Source organism: Electrophorus electricus, chromosome 14 (assembly GCF_013358815.1).
Source record: "Electrophorus electricus isolate fEleEle1 chromosome 14, fEleEle1.pri, whole genome shotgun sequence".
NCBI classification, from domain to species: domain Eukaryota; kingdom Metazoa; phylum Chordata; class Actinopteri; order Gymnotiformes; family Gymnotidae; genus Electrophorus; species Electrophorus electricus.
In genome coordinates, this window is record NC_049548.1 from 9,958,490 (window position 1) to 9,977,449 (window position 18,960).

The 18,960-nt window shown below is 42.2% G+C and overlaps 2 protein-coding genes across 11 annotated transcripts in view; both read left to right on the forward strand.

Moving 5' to 3' along the window:
* Positions 1–14,864, forward strand: part of LOC113591257 (caskin-2-like) — a 33,131-nt gene extending 18,267 nt beyond the window's left edge. For 4 of the 7 annotated variants that reach the window (XM_035533334.1, XM_035533336.1, XM_035533337.1 and 1 more), the window contains 14 exons: positions 487–595; positions 1,129–1,237; positions 2,575–2,669; positions 5,623–5,740; positions 6,630–6,800; positions 7,643–7,776; positions 8,162–8,261; positions 9,561–9,658; positions 9,820–9,930; positions 10,039–10,140; positions 10,277–10,415; positions 10,507–12,201; positions 12,307–12,562; positions 12,782–14,864. In XM_035533334.1, coding sequence (XP_035389227.1) covers positions 487–595; positions 1,129–1,237; positions 2,575–2,669; positions 5,623–5,740; positions 6,630–6,800; positions 7,643–7,776; positions 8,162–8,261; positions 9,561–9,658; positions 9,820–9,930; positions 10,039–10,140; positions 10,277–10,415; positions 10,507–12,201; positions 12,307–12,562; positions 12,782–12,878 — 3,334 coding nt within the window. In that variant the 3' untranslated portion in view covers positions 12,879–14,864. The remainder of the gene's footprint in view (positions 1–486; positions 596–1,128; positions 1,238–2,574; positions 2,670–5,622; positions 5,741–6,629; positions 6,801–7,642; positions 7,777–8,161; positions 8,262–9,560; positions 9,659–9,819; positions 9,931–10,038; positions 10,141–10,276; positions 10,416–10,506; positions 12,202–12,306; positions 12,563–12,781) is intronic. The other 3 variants (XM_035533338.1, XM_035533339.1, XM_035533340.1) reach the window with 3 other exon arrangements.
* Positions 14,865–16,121: 1,257 nt separating this feature from the next.
* dusp29 (dual specificity phosphatase 29) lies at positions 16,122–18,246 on the forward strand. 4 transcript variants are annotated; one of them, XM_027031709.2, is made up of 4 exons: positions 16,122–16,225; positions 16,446–16,682; positions 17,005–17,231; positions 17,469–18,246. In XM_027031709.2, the coding sequence occupies exons 2-4, from the start codon at positions 16,519–16,521 to the stop codon at positions 17,726–17,728; spliced, it is 651 nt and encodes a 216-aa protein (XP_026887510.2). In that variant the 5' UTR covers positions 16,122–16,225; positions 16,446–16,518; the 3' UTR covers positions 17,729–18,246. The 4 variants fall into 4 exon arrangements, with proteins under 4 accessions (XP_026887510.2, XP_026887511.2, XP_035389234.1 ...); XM_027031710.2 differs by having other exon boundaries at positions 16,459–16,682; XM_035533341.1 differs by having other exon boundaries at positions 16,483–16,682.
* The last annotated feature ends 714 nt before the right edge of the window (positions 18,247–18,960 follow it).

Consider the following 18,960-nt stretch of genomic DNA (forward strand, 5'->3'; position numbering starts at 1 on the left):
GCATATTTGCTGGTGTGGGAGTTTGAGATTCTCTTGTGCTTTTCTTGATTATATCATGCATTCTGCACACACTCTCTCTATCTCTTCTTTTTTTACCTCTCTTTCTTACTCTCTCTTGTGCTCTTTATCTCCAAATCACTCTTTTTCTTGTTTTTTCTCTCTCTCTGTCTCTCTCTCCTCTCACATGCTCCACAGCTCTCTGACTATCTGACTACACACTGACCATTCTCACTACCAGGGAGGGTTTGTCTGTATGAATGTTTATAGTTGTGTGTGCGTGCTTGAGACTATGTGTCTACATGTCTAATACTTACCTATTTATCCTTGACTTTTGAGAGGCAGTAAACAAGGAGTTGTCTATGAAAATATTGTGTATTACAAGAGAAATTAGCTGAATTATTCATGGAAGTTAATGATGAAATAAAGGCACGGGTGCATGTTTGTGGAGGATTTATGGTGGTGACAATGCTTCTCCACCTCTTATAGACTGCTGCTAAAAGCTGGCTTCGACATCAACAGAACCACCAAAGCTGGCACCTCCCTTCACGAGGCTGCCCTCTACGGCAAGACAGAAGTAGTCAAGCTACTGCTGGATGTAAGCAGAAGATCATGCATTTTTTATTTTTCCCTTTATCGAAGTAAGCCTGCATCAGTAAGCCTGCAAGTCTAAAAGGACTAAAGAATGGAGCCGACAAGATGAAAAAGTGTGCTTGTTTTACAGTAGTGTGCTTGTCTTAAGTATGCCAGGATTTATGAGCCTATAAAATGTGCCTGTGCTTTTATTTATGTTTAAAGTGTTTGCAGAAGACATTTAAAGCTCCTGGCCAATTTAAGGACGAGGCCACATCATGGAAAAGAGCTTCTCATTTCTATTTTTTGATGTTCTTGATTTTTATACCTAAATTAAAATTTAACAGTCACCCTTTGTACTTTCACTTTTAACTGTAGCTTTGAGTTCAGTGTCAACCCTATATGCCTGGAGGTTTCATGATGAAAGCGGAAAGCCATTTTTTTCTTCTCTCTTAAATAGCAATTTATTGGGTGAAAGGGGATTTTCTCATGACAACAATATTTTACTTTTGAAACACTTTAACTCAAAATGCCATTTTACATTACCATTTTATGTAGGCTGGAATTGATGTCAATATCCGCAACACCTATAACCAAACAGCACTGGACATCGTGAACCAGTTTACTACTTCTCATGCCAGTAAAGACATCAAACAACTGCTCAGAGGTGACTGACACCAGTACAAGCCTTTGTCATCTTTTATTTCTTTCACTTAATATTTCACTTAATATCTTGCATTGTATTTTACGGTGAGTATTATTTTTTATAAGACCTTTATATGCTGCTGTTAAAATGTATTATCTGAACATGCTCACAGTAAAAGACAGCATATTTCACAAAATTCTTCTTCTTATTATTATTAAGACGTGTCGGTAATACTGAGAAAAGAGAAAATGAGAGTCATGTAGGAGGGTAGAAAGTTGCATATTGTGACCTGTTTTATTTTCAAGTCTGTGTTAATTTCATCTGCGGATAAGCTTTCTCCTTGCTCTATGTTTGTGCATGTGTGTGTGAGGTGTGTCAGTGGTCTTGCGTGCATCTGTTGCTGTTCTGTGAGAGCTCTGCTGTTCCACTCCCTTCCCTGTCAACCTTCCTTTCACCATGTTACCTTTGAAGTCTCAGCTTTGATAACACTGAAAGGCAGTTACTTGTGAAGACAAGTAACATTAAAACCTCCATGTCAGCTTTCTCTTACTTCATTATATTTGGAAGGAATATAGACTATTTCATACATCTTTTTTGTGAGTTATTTGTGAAGCTAGTTACAAACTAATTACAGTTCTAGGCTACTAGTTTATATTAGTATTATATTAATCTTTGATGTTGCTTATTGTTTCTTGCCTCGTTGCAGAGGTTCTTTCGGAGGCCTTTGTGGTCATTGGGCATGCATCAATACAATTTCATAGAACGTTAAAAAGTACTTAAAGAAATGTTCTAGACAAAATCCTTTTGCATTCTCAATGATCTGAATGAACACGATTGCAGCTGAAACCCCCTAGAATGCTTCAATCATATTTCTATGCATTTCCCCTCTTAGACTGACTCAGGAGTCCTATTTGTCACTAATAGTAATTATGGGCAGTGGTTAAGGTACTTGTAATCAAAAGGTTGCTGGTTCAAGCCCCACCAGTGCCAAGTTGCCATTGTTGGGCCCCTGAACAAGGCCCTTAACCCTCAGTTGCTCAAGTTGTACTCATAATTGTAAGTCCCTTTGGATAAAAGTGTCAGCTAAGTGTCATAAATGTAAATGTAGTCCAGATGCAAATAGTTAGTGTTAGATATGTTAGAGTTTCACTGACGTACTCTAATGATCGTAATTAATATCATTATCATTGGTATCCTGTAATATTTGTAATCGATATAATATTTCAGGAATATAATAAATTACATAACAGCCAATACGTGTACATCTCTATGAAGTCTTTGTTGCCTAAACTGAATGTCCTGGTGATGTCGGCCTTAATGGTCATCCAAGTGTAAGCTGTCTGTCTCGTGTATGTCAGAGGCTGCAGGAGTACTGCAGGTGAGAGCCCTGGAGGACTACTGGAACCTCCATGACCCTACAGCTCTTAACATACGTGCAGGGGACACCATCATGGTAAGCATCATCATGAGGACATCATTGTCTCTTTTTGTAGTGGGTCTGTTGGTTACCGCTCTATCCAGACACCAGAAGTATGTTTCATGTAGCCTTTGTTGTATAAATGCTATATGTAAACTATTTGTATTTACTGAAAGAGGGGAGTTCTTTATAAAAATAGTATAAATATAGAATCAAGAGATCTACAGTGCATCCAGAAAGTATTCACACTTCACTTTTTCCACATTTTGTTATGTTACAGCCTTATCCAAAATGGATTAAATTCATTTTTTCCCTCAAAATTCTACACGCAATCTACAAAGTGAAAAGTTTGTTTGGAATTTTTTCAAATTTATTAAAAAATAAAAAAAAATTTAAAAAAATCACATGTACATAAGTATTCACAGCCTTTGCTCAATACTTTGTTGAGGCACCTTTGGCAACAATTACAGCCTCAAGTCTTTTTGAGTATGATGCTACAAGCTTGGCACACCTATTTTTGGGCAGTTTCTCCCATTGTTCTTTGCAGAACCTCTCAAAGCTCCATCAGGTTGAATGTGGAGTGTCGGGGCACAGCCATTTTCAGATCGCTCCAGAGATGTTCAATCAGGTTCAAGTCTGGGCTCTGGCTGGGCCACTCAAAAACATTCACAGAGTTGTCCTGAAGCCACTCCTTTGTTATCTTAGCTGTGTGCTTAGGGTCGTTGTCCTGTTGGAAGATGAACCTTTGCCCCATTCTGAGGCGCTCTGGAGCAGGTTTTCAAGGATGTCTCTGTACATTGCTGCATTCATCTTTCCCTTGACCCTGACTAGTCTCCCAGTTCCTGCTGCCGAAAAACAACCCCACAGCATGATGCTGCCACTACCATGCGTCACTGTAGGGATGGTATTGGCCAGGTGATGAGCAGTGCCTGGTTTCCTCCAGACGTGATGCTTGAGAGTTCAAACTTTGTTTCATCAGACCAGAGAATATTGTTTCTCATGGTCTGAGAGTCCTTCAGGTGCCTTTTGGTAAACTCCAAGTGAGCTGTCTTGTGCCTTTTACTGAGGAGTGGCCACTCTACCATACAGGCCTGATTGGTGGAGTGCTGCAGAAATGGTTGTCCTTCTGGAAGGTTCTCCGCTCTCCACAGAGCAATGCTGAAGTTCTGTCAGAGTGACCCTTGGGTTCTTGGTCACCTCCCTGACTTCTAGGCCCTTCTACCCCGATCACTCAGATTCGCTGGGCAGCCAACTCTAGGAAGAGTCCTGGTGGTTCCAAACTTCTTCCATTTACGGATGATGGAGGACACTGTGCTCATTGGGACCTTCATTGCTGCAGAATTTTTTCTGTACCCTTCCCCCAATCTGTGCCTCTATACAGTCCTGTCTCTGAGGTCTACAGACAATTCCTTGGACTTCATGGCTTGGTTTGTGCTCTGACATGTACTGTCAACTATGGGACCTTATATAGACAGGTGTGTGCCTTTCCAAATGATGTCCAGTCAACTGGATTTACCACAGGTGGACTCCAATCAAGTTGTCGAAACAAATGAAGGGTGATCAGTGGAAACAGGATGCACCTGAGCTCAATGGCACCTGAGCTCAGTGTCATGGCAAAGGCTGTGAATACTTATGTACATGTGGTTTTTTGGGTTTTTTATTTTTAATAAATTTGCAAAAACAAACTTTTTTCACTTTGTCATTATGGGGTACTGTGTGTAGAATTTTGAGGGAAAAATGGATTTAATTAATTTTGGAGTAAGGCTGAAACATAACTGTGCACTGTATATGATAAAAATGGTGACTGATTTTGAAACACTTTTAAAAGCATGTATGTTTTCAGTACAGTTTTATGAAAAGTATGATTTTGGTAGTTTTATGAGTATATGCCTCTTCTGAGAATTTTTGGTTTGTGTGTGTATATGTGTGTGTCATATAAAGGTGTCTATAAAGGTTTTGAACTCTGGTAATCTGCAGAAGGCTATTGACTGTGGTGTTGTGGCTGCAGTGGTGAAAGTAACCCACTGTTCTCTGCAGAGAGGATGTGTGGTGCAGCGCACCTTAGCAGGCTCACTTCTCTTAGCCATGCTGGGTGACTCAACGCAGTCTGCCTGCTCACAGCCGACTTCCTGCTCTCATTCCATTGCTCCTCAGTGCTCCTCCCATGGCTGCAGGCTGCTTTGGCTTCACTGCTGGCTGTGTTGGAAATGTGTGCCCAGAGGCCTTGTGCTGAACACATAGGGGAGGGTGCTTTGCTCACATCGAATGCATGCATGCGTGTGTGTGTGTTTGTGTGTGTGTGTGTGTGTGTGTGTTTGGTAAATGGTATTTATGATTCCACAGAAACTTGGGTAATGAAACTATATATTTAACTGACACCTATGGGGAAAATGAAGGTGGTTAAAGATATTAACACTTTAATAAAAAGCATTCAGATATATCTCTTGCTTGTCAATGGATGTTCTCATGTAGGGCCTCGTTCCTTTAAGTAAACAGAAATGAAGGGCTGCACATCCCTTAGACTGATGTCACAACTCCTATTCAGCTGAGTGAGGATTTAAGGCACGTTAAAGAGCAATCTGTTACCCAGCATTGTAAAAGTCATTGGGAGAATACAGTGTTTTGCACTCTCAAGCAGAAGTCCTGGGCACCATCCGTGGAATGCCAATGGTCTCGTTTGCCCAGCATGTTCTGCTAAATGAGGACTAGCACACAGGATTCTAGGACTTAAGGTTATGAAAAGCTTGTACCAACAGACTTTGACATTGGGAAGGGATGAATATTAATATTTAATGTGGTCTATGTAATGTATGCAATTAACACTATTCTGTAGCTCAGTGTATTTATCAGAAGTCTCCCCATAAACAAATAATTGTAATTACCACTAAAACGCTTATAGGCCAGTGACACAAAGTCTGATATAACCCATACAATCACAGCTTTTGTGGAAAGGGCACTCTACTGGCCTAAAGTTATTTGTCTGTGATAGGTGTTAGAGCAGCACATAGACGGACGCTGGAAAGGGCATATCCATGACAGCCAGAGCGGCACAGACCGCGTGGGCTACTTCCCTCCTTCCATCGTGGATGTTATAAACCCACAATTAGGTAAGCAGAATCTGTCTGTTTTACAATGTTCAAATTATGTATTTTATGTAAGAATATATATTTTTAGATTTTTAAACATTCTATATAAAAAATTTAAGTTGTTTCTCTCTGTTTGGGGAACATGTCATTTTTAGATTTTGTTTTACTCCCATAATAATAGAAAATGTTCATGAATCAGTATTTAAAATAATGATCCAAAGCAAACAAATTCTTTTTTTTTTTTTTTTTTTTTTACTTGGTCCACTGATAAAGTCCACACACATGCACGTACACACACACACACAAGATTAACATGGACATAATGGGTGCTTTCAGATCAGCTGTAAATCCCAGAGCCTCTGTAGAAGGCTTGTAGGTCCTGAGCTGGGAGGCCCTGGGTAGAAAATCTAAGCTGAGATGAGGAGCTGTTGACACTTTGTGTGTATATGTGCGCCTGTGCTTATGTGTGTGTGTGCGTGCGCGTGACTGGGGGAGTGAGTGAGTGAGTGAGTGTGTGGGAGAGTGAGCCTGGGAGAGAGAGGCAGATTCAGCACTCTGCCTTGTCATAGTGTCAGCATCCTGTAGGTTCCACAAAGTAAGCCTCTGTAGTTCACTGTTGGCTCAGTACTGTTGAACTGTAGATGGTGAGGGCAGAACACATGCTAACAGATCAAGCCCTCCCCGCTCAGCTCAGTGTGAGTGCAGGACACATAATCACAAATCAGACCCTTCCTGCTCATTCAGTGTGTATCCTGCCATTGTGCTCTCTCGCATGATCTGTTTCAGCTAAAAAAAAGCTAAAAAGATATGACCATTGTGCTTGCAGGATGTGATGATTGCCTCTTCATAAGTGATGATAAATTAATGAACTCATCAGAATTCATCATGTGTTTTCATGTTATGTCTGTAGGGGGCACTCTCTCTCGCCAGGCCTCACTGCCTATTCAAAGACATCATACACTGGCCAGAGTCCCCACCCCCTGCAGATCACATCCCAACCCAAACACTGATGACTCTTATACCCTGTACACATCTACTCATCCAACCTTACCTTGCCAAAATGACCTGGACAAGCACCCAGGTACCTAGAACTGCACATGTTTGAAACACACCCACATTCACCCTCTGACACAAAGCCCTTTCTCTTTCTCATGTGTGCACACTCACATACATTCTCTTATTCAGGTTTGTAGGTTATTGCTGTAAGAGGATCTTGTGATCAGAAATAGTCACCCTTAGCGACATACCCTACCCTGTAGCATATACTGAAAGACTCCATACCCTGTAGAGAATATTATTGGCGCACAACACCAGCAATCAAGTGTATATTCATGAAGGCAGCTCCCCTAATGTAGATGACCATCAACCCAACCTTCCTCCCAGTCTTCCTCAGATGACAACACTCTTTATGACTGGTTGTCCACTGGGTCTGCAGACACCCATAGCTGTCCCCTTCGCCCTTTAAAGTGTTTGTGTTTGCTAGGTCCTCCTCCTGGCAGCCCCAGTACCCTGTATTTATCAGCTGGCTCCACAGAGCCAGAGGACAATTGGGTCCTCAGGAGCTCTCTAACTGGTAAGAGTTGCCCAGGTCCCCTTTGGCCACCTGTCTGTTCTCGCAACGTCTCGTCATATGCCTGGCTCCCCCTGCTGGCCGTAGTGCCCGGGATAGCAGCAGGCAGCCATGCTCAGGTGGGATGAGCAGTGGTGAGAATGACATCTCAGCAGATCTGTATCTCCCTGTTTTTCCCCAGCCCTGGTTGTACATTTAATAATCCACCTCCTCATCTGCTAAACACTGTTAGTGCTCACAACCTGTGCTTCCACTATTTTGTAATACACAAAGCATCCTCCCAGCGGACTCTTCTCTCCATCTCCCTTCCTCTCCCTCTCACCCTTTTCTCACTCCCTGCGCCTGTGTCTCAGGAGACAGGAGCAGTGTTGGAAGTGCTGGCAGTGTGGGAAGCAGTCGTAGTGCAGGCAGTGGGCAGAGTGCTGAGGGCAACCTCACCCATCATACCCAGGATCAGCGCAGAGTTGCTGCCCAGGACACCAGCCAGGTGTGCTAGACATGCCAGGAATCTTATGTTAATATGATACATGCTTCTAGCTCTGCGAGACAATGTGAACATGAACCAATAAGTTATGGGTTTGGTCCTAAATAATGTTTTTATTTTCATAAATAAAATCATATACTTTATTATATACTTTAGAAAATTACAGTTGTATACATCTTGTGACTGCTAAATGAAGACGTGTTTCTGTTGGACAAAACATAGTAACTAATTTTGTAGTGTGACAGAATTTCTACAAAACAGCAAAACATAATTAGGAAAAAAACAACAAATACATCTGATATTATGATAGTATGATAGTACTCATAGTAATTAATATTCAGAATTTTAATGAGACATGCCGAGTGTGCTATACTGCTTTGTTTCACAGATCTCATTTTACCAGTGTTCTGTTCAACTGTTGCCCTCTTGTGCTGAACTCAGAGAACAGCAAAGTCTGACTTCCCACCTCCACAAGACTGAGCCTCTAGGTAAATTCAACTTATAATGAAATTATTTAAACTTATTATAAAAATTGATATACATATTGTAGTCTAAACAGATTTTGCTGATTTTGACAATTCTGATACACCACAAAGTGACAGTATCTTGGATGGTGTACAGGAGAGGATAAAAGTATTGCCTGTACATTAACATAAATAAATTTGATTCTGACACAAAAAAAGAGAGTAATAGAAACTGGAAGAACTCTTCCTTCTGTCAGCCATTTGAAATGGCCTCACCTAAGATGCCTAGACTTACAGGGTCAGCATTCTCTGTAGGAGGAACAAGGAAGAAAATAAAAAGACAAGACTGAGAAAGACACCCACACACACACACCCACACACACACACCCACACACACACACCGAGACACACACGCACACACACCCACACACACACACACACAGACACACACACACAAAATTGTATAACACACTGTGATTCTAAAGAGAAATGATGGGGGGGATTTGTTTTGATAGGCCTGTCAGTTTTCAGAGGAACTGAAGTCCCTATGATCTACTGTAGGAAAGAGATTGAGGAACCTTTATTATATTATTATTTTATTCAAGGAAAGTGTGAAAAGTGTGATATGTTCACAGCAGCTTTTCTATGCAGCTTTTGTGTCACACTGGTTAATTGGAGCTGTTGGTATAGTTAATATTTAACTGAGTACCTCTACCTGTCTAATTTTTCATGTCAGAGGCACTGGCATTCTTCATGAATAGGAAAAATCATTTTAAGCAGTACCAAGTGTCCGATAGATGTATTTATAGTAAATGTCTCTCTTCCTAAGGTAAGTGTATGATTTCATACAGATTGACTCCAAAAGGCTTTCCAGGTACACTGATAGTGTTTGTAACAAATCCATTTTATCCTTGTCCTTCAATGTAGACTTTTTGTGTGGTAGCATATACACACAGACACAGAGACAGAAAAGTGTGACACACACACACACACACACACACACACACACACACACAGACAGCCAGACAGATAGACAGATCGTTAGTCGCTAGCTTTACTGCAGGGTCCTCATTTATCTTGGTTAAGTGTCACTGTCCAGATTCTTCAGGGTGAGAAACACTGAAGTGGTTAAAACATTCTTCTCTACTTTTCTGAAACACAGTCCTTCTTTTCAATGACTCATAATCCTGGATATCCAACAGCAGATCATGTGTAGGAGTGAGTTGGGGCTGCTTGCACTAGTGGTAGCACCAACTCTGCAAGTTTATAGTTTTCTAACACCCAAATGGCTGTCTTTTTTGTGTGCTTGTTTGATTTGTGTAGGAGCTCTTGGTCATGCACAGATTCTGAACAGCTCCAGGGCTGAAGATCAAGGTTTCAGTCCACTTGTTAGCCGTCCTCAGCAGCTACTGGAGAGCAGGGTTCGTGCTCAATGTCTGGTCATGTTAAGCATTCGTCCTGCTTTATATCAATTTATATTCATACAGATATTCCATTACACAAATTGCTAGTGTCAGTCCTGAGCCTGAGTCATACAACACATCAAAGTAGGTCTTCTTTAGCATGTGTGTCTATCTATAAGGATGCACAGGCCATCTGCCAGTGGCTGAGTGGGTTTCGGCTGGAGCAATATACACAGAACTTCCTAATAGCCGGCTACGATGTGCCTACCATTAGCCGAATGACTCCTGAGGTGAACCATTTATTTTGAAAATTACACTAAGATTTGATTGTTACAGCTTTGAAGTTATTTGAAGAACAAGAAATTATTACATTTATTATGATCATCTTGTCATGGCAGGATCTCACAGCCATTGGTGTGACTAAACCAGGCCATCGCAAAAAGATTTCCATGGAGATCAGCAATATGAATATCCCTGAGTGGTTACCAGACTACATTCCAGTAAGGTTCTTTAAATGTTTTACAAAACTATTATCATTTTGTACAATTTTTTGTTGAAAAACATGTTGAAAAAGTGAAGTTTGTTTAGTGAATGTTTCAGTGACACTGCCTTTGTCTTCCTTTATCTCTGTTTTAGACTGATATTGGTGAATGGCTTGGTAATCTTGGGCTTTCTCAGTATCAGAAGAGGCTTGGCGATAATGGCTATGATTCCATTAGCATTGTGCGAGACATCACATGGGAAGATCTGCAGGAAATTGGCATCAACAAACTTGGTGAGAAGACCTAACATATCCCTCATCTGTCCAGTGGTACACAAGCATGTTTTTCAAGTGCTGGAAATCTCTGAGAATGTTTCACCCACAGGACACCAAAAAAAGATGATGCTTGCTGTGAAAAGGCTTTCTGACCTGCAGAAGGCTCGGAGGAACCAAGCAGAGGGGCAGGGGACCCTGCAGCGAAGGAGAACTCCTCCCACTCTTGAGGTGGTGGCTATAGAGCCACCTGACAGCACTGATGGCCCTTCCTCACCTCTCTTAACCAAGATGCTCACCTTCCAGGACACCGAGCTTAGCATTGAGCTACAGAGCGCCATGATCCATAATGGGTCCAGTGGTTGCCAGGAGGGCTTTGTTGCCACGGTGAATGGTAACACCGTGTCCTTCAGCCAGGGAAGCATTGGTAAACGCTCATGTGGCTCTGGGCGGTCGCAGGGAAGGCCCCAGGCTTCCGTCACACCCAACAGCCGCACTGTCGAATGCCTGGCCAGCTTCGACTGTAGCGCCTGCAAGGAACATGCTGCGATTACACAGTCACAAGAGCCAGGCACCGTCTTGGTGGCTGCCAAGATGGTGCAGACAGAGTCTCTACAACAGCAGCCACTGCCTTCAGCTGGCAGCCCCGTGTCTGCACAGACACCCCCAGTAAGCCCCAGTAAGATAACTCGCTTTGTTTACCCTGCAGCCCAGTCCAAGGCCAGGCTCGGCATCTCAGCATTGCCCCAACCCAACAGCGTCCATGGTTCCCCCAGCCAGAGGGGCTTCACCAACCTCCAGCCACAGAATACCTCAGACCAGACCCGCCCTGGCCTAGCCAGACCTGCGCAGTCCAGCAGCGGCATTTATAGGTCAAAAAAGCGCAGCCAGAGCCTGTCACGCTACACCTACTATGATGGAGAGGTGGAGGAAGATGACGTACAGGCACCGTCCACCAACCTGGCAACATACGCCACGCTTACACACAAGCCCGGCCGCTGCCGGCTGCCCACCGGCACCGCCAGTCGGCAGGTGGGTCGGAGTCATTCCTTCGCCATACGCACCAAGAGGAAAGGTCCGCCCCCACCCCCTCCAAAGCGAATGAGCTCTGCCCCAAGTGGGATGAACGATGGAGGTGTAGAGACAGAGAGTGCAGGCAGTGTCCGCAGTATTGCAGCCAGGCTAGAGAGCAGTGGAAGCCCCAATAAGATCCCCAGCATGTCACCCATCAAAGTGGCCTCACCCACCACCCCATCCAAAGCTTTAATCTGTCAGCAGAGGACCTCCAGCAAGACACTTCCACAAGAACCAGACCAGGCAGAGTTTAGCAGCCTCAAAATGAGGCAGCAAGAAAAGAAGCTTTATATAAGCCAGTCAGCTGCAATTTTGACATCACCTCACAGAAGCTTGGGTGAGAGCATTCCATTTGCTGAGGAGGGAAAGGTGACGATAAAACAGAGACCAAAAATGACAGCAACTAAAATGGATACTGAAGTCACTTTGGAGACCTCAAAACCTGCACAGTCACCCAATTCAGGTCACGAATTGCCCAAATTCAACCTGAAAGAATCAGACACAGTGAAAAGGCGCCACAGGCCCAGAGAGCAGGAAATGCAGCCTGCCAGTCAGAGCCCACGTCCCGAGATGGAAGGCATCCCACAGGCTGTGAAGATACCACTGCGTCTGCAGAATGGTGGACCCTCAGGAAAACTCCCTAAACAGAACCGCTACCCCAAACCTGCTTCTCCACAGAAACCTCCCACCCCATGTAAGCCTACACATCTTTCTGCTACTGCAGCTCGCTCAGGTAAATAAATAAATAAATAAATATATATATATATAATATATATATATATATATATATATATATGACATTTTAGTGCATGTTACATGGCTGCTGATCTGTTATTAGTAGATGGATGTCCCCCTGGGGGGGCGAGCAAGAAGGGGCAGAGCGCTGCCTATGCCATCTCCTCTCCATCCAGCTCGGGGGCAGTGTGTACCCCTGTTGGGGAACCCCTGGAGCAGAAAAGAAGAGGGACGGCTCAGACTTCAGGGCTTTGCCCAGACGCACTGGTTCATAGGCGGATGGAGCAGACCAGCAGTTCCTTGGAGGCAGCGCTGAGGGTTGTGGAGAGAAAGTTAGCTCAGGAAGATCAGACAGACAGGTACCACCAGACATAGGCACATGAATAATGACATCCTCTCTGTGCTTTTGAGTCATTGTCTGATTTAAATCAATTATAAGAACGTGGAAGTGATTCTTCAAAATATTCACTCTAGGATGTTCTGGCTTGCACTGGTTTTACCTGTACAACACATGAATTGATGAGTTCTGGCATCACACAGACATTACACTGACCTTTTTCATGTATTTCTCATGGCAGTGGTGTTTACACGGTGAAGTCATCTGGCAACATTCTGGATGACATTGGGAACATGTTCGACGATCTTGCTGACCAGCTGGATGCCATGTTAGAGTGACCATATTCTGTCATTTCCTACTCTTTAGTACCTTTATGTTTCTAAGAACTTCTCAGTCTCCATGCTTATGCTGGGCACTCTCACGGGATCCTGACCAGTGGAGGAACTGTGTGGTTCCAGACTGCAGCCTGGTCTTTGGCCCCACTAAACCTTGTGAGCCTGCAGCATGGCTCACACCTGAAGCAGCATTAGTGGGGAAAAAAATGCACTCCACAATTGCATCTGACTGTATCCAACATGGGATCACAAGGGCAGTGTGTCCTTTCTGTACCTGCCAGTACTTTACAGCACTTAACATTTGAACCTACTGCGTCAAAGAGAAATTATTTAATTTTCTTTGAGACACAGGCCATGGTGCTCTATGCATTATATTATAGGAAACAGGACAGTATGATTTCTCATCCTTTTAGACCTTACAGTACATATCATTTCCTTTTACTGTCTGTATATATGCCAGATAGTATTCTTATGGGTGCTTAAAGAACTTCTGGATCTGCCATGATGAAAATAACTACTAAATCCTCTCTGACAGTGAGGTGCAGGGTAAAATGATCAATACCACTATTCATGTTTGTGCTGATTTTTTTAAAAGCAAAGAGGACCAACTTTCAGACACTGATTACAAGATTACAAAGAACCAGTACATTAAGGGTTACCCTCTATATCAGATGAATTATACTTAAATGAGAATGAGCAAGTCATCACATCAAACAGCACTTTTATATGCCCTAAAATAGTATTGCAAAAATAGACTCTTTTTTCAGTATTAGAGTTGTCAGTAGTATTAATATTGAAAAATCAACTTTTTTATTGATTGTAAGGAGAGCTATTAACTGCATGCATTACATTTATGTTTGTATCTTTGTTTTTTAATGCCAGTAAATGTGGACTTTCAAACTGCAAAAATTTCAGTACTGAAAAATTTGAATTTGAAAAAGGTTCTGGATGCAACAGGAACAAATGTGAAAAAATATATAAGCAGAATTTTTGGTTTTAGTGGATGCTGAATGTGGTATTCAGATGTGCTTTCTTTTTTAATTATAATATTTTTAGCCTGTTCCTCTCACTGTTCCTTTTATATTTGTGTGGTTCATGCACTGTACTGTATGTAATTGAATTTTATTTTAGATAATTGTGTATCTTGCATGCACAGAGCACAGGCTAAATTACAAAAACCTGACACAGTTTCTGTTTGTTTAACATCTTGATATAGATATTACATCATTCAAATGAGGCCAGAAAAAAAGAGCTTCCAAAACTGGCATGTTTTTATATAAAAACAACAATGACAACACATTTTATATTACCATTTATGGTCATCTTATTTTTCAGTCTGTTAAATGATAAAGGTCCACAGGTGTTACAGTCAACTTTTAATGTAAATACTGTATACCAGATGCATCGAGTTGCCATGTAAGTACTAAGTGAAACACACAACGAGAACTGCATGTGGCTAAATCAATGTGGGACAATAATGGTATATACCTTTAATAATAAAGTGACAGCTGTTGAATAGGAAAATATAAAATGCTATTTAACAATAATAATAAAAACTTTTGTTGTATTATGGCCTTTATTTGCAGGCAAAGAAGATACAAACCTTGACCTGCCAACCTCACAATTATGAAAAGAAACATTAAATCTAAAATGGGAAAATAGGCTACTTTCCAAGTATACAAAATATTCTGTAAAAAAACATTTGTAAAAATTATACACAAAGTTTTTGTGTGCACAAAAGCGATCAAAACAAAAGAAACGCAGTGAAGGGAAATGTATGGCAAAAACCTCTTTTAGAGCTGGCTGAAATCACAGCTTTCTGCATTAGTACTGCCAGCAACACACGTTCATTGATGTAAAATAATTATAATAATAAAGCAGTAGTGTGACCGGGGCATGACTGTTCTTCATACTTACTGATGCTACAATATGTTATTGCTCTGTATAATTATGAACATAAATAAGTCTGAAAATGCTTGTTTCCTTTAATGTGTTTACTTGTCTCTATTCTGTTTTATATACTCATAATCCACACAGATCAAATATGTCCAAATTAAGTAAGTAAATCTGGGAAGTCAAACCGAGTTCCCGGTGGGTCATGGAACTGTAGTCTTAAACAGCCAGTTCATCTTAGAACAGCCTTGGCAGCCAGCAGATGCACTGAATCAGATTCCGGGTGTACTTGACTCTGCAGTGCTATGGTCCAGAATCTGACACTGCATGAAAAAGGACAGAGGCTGGTGGAACCCATTCTTTTTTGGCTCAGAAACTTTCAAGGGCCCTAGCATTAGATGGCTTTAAATCAAGACTGAAAACCTAACTATTCGCTCTAGCTTTCAATGATGCTTATTACAATGGCTTTAGCACTTAGCGTCCATACTGCAAAGATGTTTTTACTTGCTTTTATGCGTTTTATACTATTATATTTTAAAAATATCTTTATTGTTTAAATGAATGGTTTTATGTGGTTTTTTTTGTAAAGCACCTCAAGTTGTGTATGTAATGTGCTATATAAACATGCCTTGTCTCTCTTCAGTGGTGCAGTCTGCTCTAAAATGGCTCAGCATTCAAACAACTCCACAAAGAGCACAAAAAAAAATCAAGGCACCAGCTTTTACTGAGGAAATACATTTTATAAAACATAAGAGATTAAATATTTAATAACCTGTCCGCAGGATGATTAGATCCTGAAGAATGAATGCGAATGTAACAAATCAGTGTTCTGTTTAGTCTGACGTGTCCACACAGGCTCAGAGCCTCGTGTCTGGACTTAGCCTGCTTCCTACATGTGTTCCAGACAGACCACTCTAAGCAGAGGTAGTAATTTCAGGTTTTGTAATAAAGTACTCACCAAGATTTTGTTCCAGACTTTTGGATTTGCTAACTAGCATGCAAGTAGAATTAATTCACAAATGAATTGTGTGCTAAAAAATACCCATAGTAAAACAGGACTTTTACTTTTTGAATTGAAACTTCCAGACCTCAGACTGACTACGCTTCCACAGAACTGGGAACTGGGTGGTTAAACAGAAACTTCATATGAAGTCTTAGTTGGTTTAGAGTTCAGTACTGCTGACTGTCTCTCTGAGTTCTATAAATAGCCCTGAATTCGACTCCTTTCAGTGGTCTGTGCTCTGAGGAACTGTGATTCACCAGGATAAAGCCACCAGCCTGGGCAAGCTCTCTACTGATTTCTTAGCCTACACACACACACACACACACACACACACACACACACACACACACACACACACACACACACACACACACACACACACACACACACACACACCTACCTTTTAGAGACGTGCAAGGAGAAGACAGAAGCTAAATTCACAGTGAAATTAAAGGTGAGTTGCAGCACTTTCAGTTTTCTGCTGCTCTATAGTACAACAGGACTCGTAGAGAAGGGTTCACAGGAATAACTTGGTGTAGCATAGAACAGCTGTAACACCTGATAGTCATTAATGCTTACTATCCTGCTCTTTCAGGCGTTTTCATCAAGTAATGATTCTTTATCTGCCAGTCTTTGACTGTAGAGCACTGCCTGTCATGATCAGCTGTGTATAGCTGTGTGTGGTAGGTGAACCAGCATTCTCTGGGCCAGGACTGTGCGGGAGGGGAGGAGTTCTGGTGAGGAAAGATGTCATGGTGTGGAGTGAGTTATGGGGAGAAGGCAGAAGCTCCTGAGGAGCAAGAGGAATACACAACCCCCAGCAACTACGCACTGGAGAAACAGCTCTCACATGGCAGTGTGACATACACACGTGTCAACGAGGTGTGGCCCAACATCTTCATAGGAGATGAGTGAGTACAGAGAAACATCTGCGCAGAGGTACAGTGTCCTGTAACCTTGATCTACTACTCAATCTGTCAAATATTATATAGCCACTTCACACACCTGGGTCCTTGGTACTGATCTCAGGAGAAATACATGAAAAATGACAAAATACATGAAAAATAAACAGCCTTTCTACCATGACACTAGAACCCAGAATATTTAATAACACAAAGCTTAAGCACTGAGCACAGATTGTAAAACCAATCCGATGCTGCATTTAAACAGATATCATGCAAGTTCCACAGAGTAGAGAGGATGTATGCTTAGGGCTGTGTGTGTGTTCATGAGCAGAGAGACGGCACGGAACTGTTACAGGCTACAGAAGATAGGTGTGACGCATGTCCTGAACGCTGCGGAGGGCCAGAGAAACAGTGTGTGCACAGGAGCAGGCTACTACAGACACATCAGTGTGGAATACTATGGGATTGAGGCCGAGGACACACCCTCATTCAACCTCAGCCAGCACTTCTTTCCTGTAGCTGAATACATGCATCAGGTTCTCAGCAACCCATCCAGTAAGAGAACTCCCCCTCCTCACCTCAGACTGACCCATAATCACATCCAACACACTAACCCTGCTTTCACTCGACACCATCTCAAATAGTTGGACAATTTATTTTAAAATAGTTCAAATTGTGGTTGCAGCACATACAGGTTTATTCCATATTTATAAGACATCTCCTTCTGTATGGCAGTAATCTGTCTCACCCACTGCCCCTTCCACCCCCACCCACTCACTGCGTGCCTCTCAGACAAGCTGCTGGTGCACTGCGTGATGGGGCGCAGTCGCTCCGCCTCACTGGTCCTGGCCTACCTCATGATCCACGAGAAGATGACGCTGGTGGAGGCCATTGAGCAGGTGAAGTGCCGCCGAAGGATCCTCCCCAACTGGGGTTTCCTGAAGCAGCTAAGGGAACTGGACTCCTTCCTGGTGGAGCAGAGAAAGCAGCCCACTCAGGAGATTCCTAATGCTGGGAGTACTGGCACTACGGACCCTACTGAGATGCTGTGAGCGAAAACAGGAGGAGAGCAGCACATAGAGAGACACGTGTTTTGAGCTGGGTTCAGCTTCACTGGAAAGAGTTCTAGTAAGTGAGCTGGGAGTAAAGGAACAGGAACTGCTCTTCAGTAATGCAGCTATGAAGTATTATCCACACTTGGTTTGCTTGCACACACTAATACCCATCATACCCCTTAAACAGTGAAGGCCTCTGTGGGAGGAGTCAGCCGCACAGAAATACAGAGCAGTGTCACAGACCCAAAGTTTACTTGCTCTTATATACATGCTTCAGATCATTGATTAATTATGCAGTCACTGAGGTGTGCTAGAGTGGAAAACCAACAGGCATGTGCAGCACAAGGGTTGTACAGGGCTGGAACTGACAACTGACAGGTTACAGGAAGAACATTTGGACCTGCTGTGCTAGCGCTGACATGGGACCGTTCTTTATCCATATAATGATCTAAAATATTTTGTTTACTGTTACACATATTAGATTAATTATTGGGATGTTGATTAGATAGCATTAACAGTTCATCCAATAAATCATTTAACATTTCTTTGTGTGTCAGTGGCAACTATTTAGATTGCACAAATACATCCGAGAACATCCTTTTAAATGATCACATGAAGACATTAAGGCAAACTAATTTTACACATTCACTCCCATTCATCAGCATTCTACCACCTTACAGAATAGGTCTCAAACTCTGGTCCTGGAGGGTCAGAGTGCAGCAAAGTCTGCTGATTTTCCAGCTGAAACACAAGTGTTAAACCTGGTCATGCCTATGAGGTTGGATCATGTGTTTGAATACCAAACTATACTTGACCCCAGGCCTCAAGGACCAGTTTGGGACAGTGTTTCCAAATCCTGGAACACTCTTTGTACACTACAGTGTAGTATTTGCCCTACTTACAAAACATCCAACTGAACTCATCAGCTTATTCTAAAAAAAGCCCTTTAAAGAGTTTGATGGAGGTGTTAGAGCAAGAACCAGTACGTAAGTTGCACAAATACTATCTGGTCTGTTTATGAGGTGGCTGTGACACTCGTCCAGTCCCAACACTAAAATGAAGCAAATTCCCACCCTACAACTAAAGGTTAAAATTTTCTTTTCCTCCATTGCCTCTGGACTCATGAAAACAATTGGGCAAATGAATTTAAAGTTGTGTGAACATTCAGAATCCAAGCAGGTGGTTGGGGGAAAAAAAGATTAAAAAATGAAATACTTCATGGGAAAATA